Source organism: Somniosus microcephalus, chromosome 7, assembly GCF_052327205.1.
Source record: "Somniosus microcephalus isolate GS21.2 chromosome 7, FLI_Smic_1.0, whole genome shotgun sequence".
In the NCBI taxonomy this organism is placed as follows: domain Eukaryota; kingdom Metazoa; phylum Chordata; class Chondrichthyes; order Squaliformes; family Somniosidae; genus Somniosus; species Somniosus microcephalus.
Genome location: NC_140993.1, coordinates 78509285 through 78518855, shown reverse-complemented (window position 1 = coordinate 78518855; position 9571 = coordinate 78509285). Strand labels below are relative to the sequence as shown.

Sequence of the window (9571 nt, the reverse complement as noted above, 5' to 3'; positions counted from 1 at the left end):
GGGAGAGATAAGATTGGAGGAGAGGGAGAGAGCGAGAGAGAAACTGGGGGTGGGGGGGAGAGAGAGACTCGGGGAGAGAGAGAGAGAGACTGGGGGAGAGAAAGAGACTAGAGCAGAGAGAGAGAGACTGGGGGAGAGAGAGAGAGACTGGGGGAGAGAGAGAGAGACTGGGGAGAGAGAGAGAGACTGGGGGAGAGAGAGAGAGACTGGGGGAGAGAGAGAGAGACTAGGGGAGAGAGAGAGAGACTAGGGAGAGAGAGAGAGAGAGACTGGGGAGAGAGAGAGAGACTGGGGAAGAGAGAGAGGGACTGGGGAAGAGAGAGAGGGACTGGGGGAGAGAGAGGGACTGGGGGAGAGAGAGGGACTGGGGGGAGAGAGAGGGACTGGGGGGAGAGAGAGGGACTGGGGGGAGAGAGAGGGACTGGGGGAGAGAGAGGGACTGGGGGAGAGAGAGGGACTGGGGCGGAGAGAGAGGGACTGGGGGAGAGAGAGGGACTGGGGGAGAGAGAGGGACTGGGGGAGAGAGAGGGACTGGGGGAGAGAGAGGGACTGGGGGAGAGAGAGGGACTGGGGGGAGAGAGAGGGACTGGGGGGAGAGAGAGGGACTGGGGGAGAGAGAGGGACTGGGGGGAGAGAGAGGGACTGGGGGGAGAGAGAGGGACTGGGGGGAGAGAGAGGGACTGGGGGGAGAGAGAGGGACTGGGGGGGGAGAGAGAGGGACTGGGGGGGAGAGAGAGGGACTGGGGGGAGAGAGAGGGACTGGGGGGAGAGAGAGGGACTGGGGGAGAGAGAGGGACTGGGGGGGAGAGAGAGGGACTGGGGGGAGAGAGAGGGACTGGGGCGGAGAGAGAGGGAACTGGGGCGGAGAGAGAGGGACTGGGGCGGAGAGAGAGGGACTGGGGCGGAGAGAGAGGGACTGGGGCGGAGAGAGAGGGACTGGGGGCAGAGAGAGGGACTGGGGGCAGAGAGAGGGACTGGGGGAGAGAGAGGGACTGGGGGAGAGAGAGGGACTGGGGGAGAGAGAGGGACAGGGGGAGAGAGAGGGACTGGGGAGAGAGAGGGACTGGGGGGAGAGAGAGGGACTGGGGGGAGAGAGAGGGACTGGGGGGAGAGAGGGGACTGGGGGGAGAGAGAGGGACTGGGGGAGAGAGAGAGCGAGCGGGGGACAGAGAGAGACTGGGGGAGAGAGAGAGAGACTGGGGGAGAGAGAGAGAGACTGGGGGAGAGAGAGAGAGACTGGGGGAGAGAGAGAGAGAGAGAGACTAGAGAGAGAGACTGGGGGAGAGAGAGAGAGAGAGAGACTGGGGGAGAGAGAGAGAGAGACTGGGGGAGAGAGAGAGAGAGAGAGAGAGAGACTGGGGGAGAGAGAGAGAGACTGGGGGAGAGAGAGAGACTAGAGAAGAGAGAGCGATTGGAGGAGAGAGAGAGAGACCAGGGGAGAGAGAGAGATCAGGGGAGAAAGTGACTGGAGGAGAGAGACCGAGGGGAGAGAGAAACAGGGTAGAGAGAGAGATTGGGGAGAGAGAGAGTCTGGGGGAGAGAGAAAGAGACTGGAGGAGAGAGAGACTGGGGAGAGCGAGAGAGAGAGAGACTGGGGGAGAGAGAGAGAGACTGGGGGAGAGAGAGAGACTGGGGAGAGAGAGAGAGACTGGGAGAGAGAGAGAGAGAGATTGGGGGAGAGAGAGAGACCAGGGAGAAAGTGACTGGAGGAGAGAGAAAGAGACTGGAGGAGAGAGAGACTGGGGGGAGAGAGAGACTGGGGGAGAGAGAGACTGGGGGAGAGAGAGAGAGAGACTGGGGGAGCGAGAGAGAGAGACTGGGGGAGCGAGAGAGAGACTGGGGGGAGCGAGAGAGAGACTGGGGGAGAGAGAGACTGGAGGAGAGAGAGAGAGACTGGGGGAGAGAGAGAGACTGGGGAGAGAGAGAGACTGGGGGAGAGAGAGAGAGAGAGAGACTGGGGGAGAGAGAGAGAGAGAGACTGGGGGAGAGAGAGAGAGAGAGAGACTGGGGGAGAGAGAGAGAGAGACTGGGGGAGAGAGAGAGAGAGAGACTGGGGGAGAGAGAGAGAGAGAGACTGGGGGAGCGAGAGAGAGAGAGAGAGACTGGGGGAGCGAGAGAGAGAGACTGGGGGAGAGAGAGAGAGAGACTGGGGGAGAGAGAGAGAGAGAGACTGGGGGAGAGAGAGAGAGAGACTGGGGGAGAGAGAGAGAGAGACTGGGGGAGAGAGAGAGAGAGACTGGGGGAGAGAGAGAGACTGGGGGAGAGAGAGAGAGAGACTGGGGGAGAGAGAGAGAGAGACTGGGGGAGAGAGAGAGACTGGGGGAGAGAGAGAGAGAGACTGGGGGAGAGAGAGAGAGAGAGACTGGGGGAGAGAGAGAGAGACTGGGGGAGAGAGAGACTGGGGGAGAGAGAGAGAGACTGGGGAGAGAGAGAGAGACTGGGGGAGAGAGAGAGAGACTGGGGGAGAGAGAGAGAGAGACTGGGGGGAGAGAGAGAGAGACTGGGGGAGAGAGAGAGACTGGGGGAGAGAGAGAGACTGGGGGAGAGAGAGAGACTGGGGGAGAGAGAGAGACTGGGGGAGAAAGAGAGACTGGGGGAGAAAGAGAGACTGGGGGAGAGAGAGAGACTGGGGAGAGAGAGAGACTGGGGGAGAGAGAGAGACTGGGGGAGAGAGAGACTGGGGGAGAGAGAGGCTGGGGGAGAGAGAGACTGGGGAGAGAGAGAGACTGGGGAGAGAGAGAGAGACTGGGGAGAGAGAGAGAGAGACTGGGGAGAGAGACTGGGGAGAGAGAGAGACTGGGGAGAGAGACCAGGGGAGAAAGTGACTGGAGGCGACAGAAAGAGACTGGGGGAGAGAGAAACAGGGGAGAGAGAGAGAGATTGGGGAGAGAGAAAGAGACTGGAGGAGAGGGTGACTGGGGGGAGAGAGAGAGAAAAACAGGGGAGAGAGAGAGACTGGGGGAGAGAGAGATAGAAACTGGGGGGAGGGAGAGAGCGAGACTGGGGAGAGAGAGAGAGACTGGGGGAGAAAGAGAGAGAGACTGGTGGAGAGAGAGAGACTGGGGGAGAGAGACTGGGGGAGAGAGAGAGAGATTGGGAGAGAGAGAGAGATTGGGGAGAGAGAGAGAGACTGGGGGGAGAGAGTGAGACCAGGGGAGAAAGTGACTGGAGGTGAGAGAGAGACACTGGGGGAGAGAGAGAGAGAGACTGGTGGAGAGAGACTGGGGGAGAGAGACTGGGGGAGAGAGAGAGAGATTGGGGAGAGAGAGAGAGACTGGGGGGGAGAGAGAGAGACTGAGACTGGGGAAGAGAGAGAGAGACGGGGAGAGGGAGAGGCTGGGAGAGAGAGACTGGGGGAGAGAGAGACTGGGGAGAGAGAGAGAGACTGGGGAGAGGGAGAGACTGTGAGAGAGAGAGACTGGGGAGTAAGAGACTGGGGAGAAGAAATGGGGGGAGAGAGAGATTGGGTCAAGAGAGAGAGACTGGGGAAAGAGAGAGAGAGACTGGGGAGGGAGGGAGTGACGGGGAGAGAGAGAGAGGCTGGGGAGAGAGTGACGGGGAGAGAGAGAGAGAGACTGGGTCAAGAGAGAGAGACTGGGGAAAGAGAGAGAGAGACTGGGGAGGGAGGGAGTGACGGGGAGAGAGAGAGAGAGGCTGGGGGAGAGAGTGACGGGGAGAGAGAGAGAGAGGCTGGGGAGAGAGTGACGGGGAGATAGAGAGAGAGGCTGGGGGAGAGAGACTGAGGGAAGGAGATACCCTGCGCTTCTTACAATAGCGGTAAAAAAACTGTAACATCCATCTACTGGGCCTCATTTAATCATCTCTTCTAAAACCTGCAGGCAGTTATCGCTCAGGATTACACTGAGCCGGGACACTAAGGCCATTCAATTAATTGCGAACAGGTTAGTGGAGCTGGTGTTTGATATGAGCACCTTCATTATCACAGGAGCACATTTAGGAATGCATTGGCAAGAAGCGTTTCCCCTAAGAGGGAAAGAATTCTCACGTTTCAACATTGACTGGATTTCAAATGTTTAAAAAAACGGGAATAAAGCTCTCTCCTGAACCAACTGATTCTCTGCTTCTCCTTTTGCTACAATATTTTTTGCAGAGGGAAACAGCGAAACAAAAAGACAGAGAGAGAGAGATGGTAAGAGAAAGAGAGAGGGACGGAGAGAGAGAGAGAGAGGGAGAGAGAGAGACAGACAGGGTCAGAAGGAGAGAGTAAGAGACAGGCCAGAGGGAGTTAGAGAGACAGGGACAGAGGGAGATAGAGATAGAGAGAGACAGGGACAGAGGGAGATAGAGATAGAGAGAGACAGGGACAGGGGGAGATAGAGAGAGGCAGGGACAAAGGGAGAGAGAGAGGGGTGAGGGTCCAGGCGTGCCTAGTCCATTCCCGGGGACTGAGTGACGGCCGTACTTTGGAACAATACAGGTGGAGGCGCAGCACATGTACAATGGCCGCAGGAAGGAGGCTAAAGCAAACAAGTTTTAGGCCCACGATTACATTTTTTTTTTTAATTCAGAAAATTGTTTAAAGCTGGAAAAAAATATGGGAAAGTGATGGTGGTAAGTTTCAGTTATATTTTGCCAGGTGTTGTCCCCATTTTGAAAGAGTCTATCAGGGTTATTTAAATCATATTATGAGAGAGGGGGAAAAGTTTGTGCCCCTGTTTGTACCTCAGAGTCTGTGAGAGACAGAGGGAACGGCAGCAGAAAAAGACGAAACAACTTCTCCAAAACTGATCCAACTCATCGTCAAGGCTGGGGATAGATAACCGCACTGCCTTCTTAGGAAGTTTAACCACTTTATTCACTTCTTATTTGAGCTTCGTTTGGAATTAGAGTTTATTTTATTATTTTTCTGTTGCATGTTTAACAACAGCATTGAAGAGGGAAAGAGAAACTTGGAGCAACTTCTTCTGTCAAAGCTGCAACGAGACTTGGAAAGAATTTAAAGATTTTTAATGAACTTTCCCAAAAAGAGTGTTAAAAACACTTTTTTCCCTCTAAGTTTCAAATATGATTTTGGAAGAAACAAGCAAAAATCAATTTTCCCCTCATCTAAACAAGTTTCAACCAGGTCTTGAAGTCCAAACGCTTTTAAAGAGGCTCTGAATTGCTTAAATGTTTTAAAATTGAAATTTCTCAATATTTGATTTTGAACGATCGACTGAAGTGAGTAGTTTTACACAACCACGCTGTTGAGGAGGGGTAGGGCAGGGAGGATTTGTAGGAGTTACATATTACTTTTTATTGATTTTTTAAAAAATCATTAAGACGTTTAGGAAGAGAACCAAAAAAGGGGAAAAACACAAACAATTTTATTTTGTCTGTCATTCTATAGTCTGAATAAGTCCCAGGAATAATATATAGATTTCCTCTTAAATGTTTAGTGGAGTGTTAATAGAAACAAGAGTTATGTAATGATGTATAAAAATCACAGGAAGTTATTTTAGAAGAAACCACTATTTGTTTATTGAGAAAGACACAGAAAATACTTCGATTAAACTGATAATGTACAATTTCAATTTGGTATAAATGCTTGAAATAGGAGATTAAAAATTGAGAGTATGATGAAGTTTGTTTCCTGTTATTTAATTGAGAAGTACCTCAAATAATTCAACACTTTTCATGATAAGAGCAGGAATTAATATTGTGGAGAATGTTTGAGGGAAAAACATTAGAAGCAAAATTTGTAAATTAACATTTTTACGTCAACATATTAGTAAACATTTTCAAGTCAGTCTGATTCATCGTTCTTCCTGTTTATTTCTATTAAATCATAGCTTCTCCTGTTTTTGTTTTTAATTCGATGATCCAAATTGTGTATGTGTTTTTCTGCACTTGTGAATAAGTGCTGCATTTCTGACATGTTACGTGGGGGGTGTGCTGGTTCAAGAAGATCATGTTTATTAATGGAAGTGGGAAAAAACGGATACCTGTTTTAGTTCAATTCTTTTTAATACTGTGAACTAAAGAACTACAGCACTTTATATTTGTTGGTTGTCTGGTTGCATTGTGATTAATATTCTAATTATGTATCTGGATGTACAGCACATCAGCGCCATAGGAAAGCCGCTGCTCCTGCTGCTTGTGCAGCCACTGCTATAGTGACATGCGGGATGGGCTAATACATTGAAAACTTTAAAATTAATACAAAGTGCACGAATAGATACGCCTCTTTCAGCTCACCTTGGGCTTTTGGATTGTTTATTGATGCATAACCGTATAACAGTGATTTTTCTGAAGTGTTAATGTATTATTATGCAGTTCTGTTATATCCCAGTCATTTCTGACAAGTAATTTAAAAAAAATAGTTTGTACATGACAAACTAAAAGCTTTTAATTAATTCTACCATAAACAAACTTGCAGAATGGGCATGTAAATGACAAATGAATTTGAATATAGGTAAATGTGAGGTGGTGCATTTTGGTAGGAGGAATAAAGAGGCTATCTACTCCTTGGAAAATAAGGGGGAGAAATTTGGTACCTTAGCGCCTCTCGTTATCGACTCTGGGAGGCAATAATAGGGCACTAATGACTTACCAACCGGGCGCGGCGATAGTACCGCCGCCCGCAAAATTGACGTGGAGGTTTGCAGCAGCGGTAACCACTCGGGCCACGATCTCCTGCGCCCGGAGATCGTGACGTCATCGGCTGCGCAGCGCCCCAGTAGCGCCCCGGACCCAAACTTCGGTTCCGCCCCCTGCAGCATCGCCAGGTGACAACACTAACAGCTGCAGGAGGCGTTGTTTGGGAGGCCGGGAGCTTCGGAAGTGCAAATAAAAGGGGATGTTGGCGCGGGTAGGAGAAAAATGTTAACAACGTTGCTACTGATTTTTTTCGATTGCTCCTGGGCCGTGATCGATCAGCCTGGCACTCTGCTGGAGTACATGGGGCTGATCGGGCCGCATCGCGGCTGCCATCGGGGACCAGCTAACTGGTCCCAATGCAGAGCCTGCAGCGATGGCCCTTCCCTTTAAGGGAGGGAATGAGCCTTGGATCTCGGCAGCGCTGCACGGGACATTGTGCAGTGCTGCACCACTACCTCCCCGCCTGCATCCTTTAGCGCTTTCCTGGAGAGCAAACACCAAATTTTGCAAAAGCTGGGAATCATTAGCGCCTGCCGCTAAGTTTCCCAGTTTTCAAAAGTTAGCGCCCCAAATGGGGCGATACTGAATTTCTCCCCTTAAGAGTCTAAATGGTGTAGAGGTGCAAAGGGATCTAGGGGTATAGATTCACAAATCATTAAAAGTAGTAACGCAGGTTAAAAAAGCCATAAAAGTGCAAATAAAACACTGGGGTTCATTTCTAAAGGAATAGAATTCAAAAGCAGAGAAGTTATGTTAAACTTGTATAGAAACTTGTCTGATTGTCTCATGGTTTGAGACGGTGAGATGGCAATATAGTGTTACAGTATATATGCTTTTATGTGGTTGCTGTTGCGGTCGCTGTTGTAAAATTTGCTCATGGACAATAAGGTCATGCTCAAAGGAGTTCGTGACCACTCAGTACAAACAAAAGTTAGAGGGAACATTGCTCCAGAGACTTGAGCACATAATGTAGGCTGACATTTCAGTGTATCACGACGGAGTGCTGCATTGTTGGTGGTGCCATCTTTCAGATGAGACAGTAAACCGAGGTCCTGTCTGCTCTCTCAGGTGGGCGTAAAAGATCCCATGCCACTATTTGAAGAGTGGGGAGTTCTCCCCATGTCCTGACCAATATCTATTCTTCAACCAAAATCACTAAGAAACTGATTATCTGGTCATTTATCTCATTGCTGTTTGTGGGACCTTGCTGTGTGCAGATTGGGTGTGGCGTTTGCCTACAAGAGCGAGGACAATTCAAAAGTACTTCATTCGCTATGAAGCGCTTTGGGACGATATAAGGAAGAAAGGCACTATATAAATGCAAGTTGTTTCATAAATGCAAGTTATTTCCTTAACCGAAAATAAAGGATTTAAAGCGTTAAAATTCTTACCCCCTAAAATGTCCCAGTTCTCCAGGTTATTTTGCAAACCAGCAAAGATACTCGTCAAAGTGGACTTGCCAACTCCCGTTTCGCCAATCAGGACCACTCTGTACAGACTGTGGCCCGAATCAGTGGAGATGACGGAGTCGGAGGACTCGGAGGACCAGCTCGCCCTGTAGGGCTCTCTGGGGTTCAGGCAGGATTTCGATCGCACCATGTGCGAACTCCCTCTCCACAGCTGCTTGCCGTCCGCCGGTATGCTCCAGCGCTGCTGTGCCGGCGCCGGCGTTAGCGAGGAGCTACTGCGCCGTCTAGTGCCGTTTAAAGTCATGGTTCACTCCGCACACACCACTGCCGACAAAGATCAGACCGATATTAATAGAAAGATCACAGACCTGTGAAGGCACCGTTAGCGCTATGTTCATGTTTCTGATCTGGGTAAACAATTCCAAAGCAATCGGACGTGTCTGGAGAAAGGAAGAGGGTTGGAGGACAGCCGAGGTAACAGTTAACGGAATAAGGTCCTTCCACCACTGAGTGAGTCATCATTAACAAACTGGGAATAAAAATCAAACAGACCCAACTATTCACTGAACAATTTCTTGTGTCTTCTCTCCAGATCTCTCCCACTTTCTGAGGCAAGTTTTTCGCAAACTTTTCCAACACGCTTTTAATAAGTTTCAGTAAATACGCTGGGGAAAGCATTTTGGGTATCAGCATCAATTGGTCTTTATTTTATAAGCCCCTGAATAAAACTGTAAAGGAATTTCCCCTTGAAAAAACATAGAGACTGCTGTAAAACCACAATCGCTCTTTCCCCACTTTCCTCCCAATATTTTGCAAACTCCTTAACATTGTTAAAGTGAAATATTTTCCAAACGTAAACTCGTCTACAAACTGAAGAACTAAACGACATTTATAACTCGATAAAAGCGGTCGCTAAGTGATTTGACAATTGCAATTGCGTTAAATTATATCATGTTCTCTTATGAATTAGGAAATGTTACAAACTAATTAAAATGCAATGAGCTACATGCGAATAAGAACAATAATGTGTGGGTGAAGTATCTTACCCTGCAGTCTTCTACCGTGTGCTCTGGCGTTCTGGCTTATTTCGAGTTGGGGATGTCTGGGGTTGCTGATTTATGTATAATCCTCTATGATTGTGCTGTCGCTCTAATTCTCTCTGATCTCTCCTCTGGTTTATATTAAGCAGATCCGATCAGCACAGGGCTTTTCCGTGATGTCACTAACCTCCAAGCTCCACTGACAGCTCCTGGAGATTTCAACTCGGACCACAAATCTCGCCTGCTCCCTCCTCCCCTTCCCACAGCCCACCCCTCGCTATAAGGGCAGGGACGTGGAAGAGTTACAAGGCATGCGTTAGCAACTGAACCAAGAAAGTAACGGTGCAAGTAGTTGCTGAAGTCATGTAACCTCAAGGAGCTGCACGTTAAGTTTTGATTTCATACTAAAGTTCACACGATGCCAACGCAAGGTTCAGCAAAGGCTCGTTTTAATGAGAAAAGTGGGTAGATGGAGTTGGACAACATATTTAGCGATGATTTTGACGAAGTGCAGGAGAAGTC

General features: G+C 49.5%; 1 protein-coding gene across 1 annotated transcript in view; it reads right to left on the bottom strand.

The window, feature by feature from the left end:
• Positions 1-9288, bottom strand: part of gem (GTP binding protein overexpressed in skeletal muscle) — a 40406-nt gene extending 31118 nt beyond the window's left edge. Inside the window, exons 1-2 of the mRNA XM_085992655.1 lie at positions 9056-9288; positions 7992-8333 (exon numbers count right to left, since the gene is read on the bottom strand). Coding sequence (XP_085848781.1) covers positions 7992-8313 — 322 coding nt within the window. The 5' untranslated portion in view covers positions 8314-8333; positions 9056-9288. The remainder of the gene's footprint in view (positions 1-7991; positions 8334-9055) is intronic.
• Positions 9289-9571: the final 283 nt, after the last annotated feature.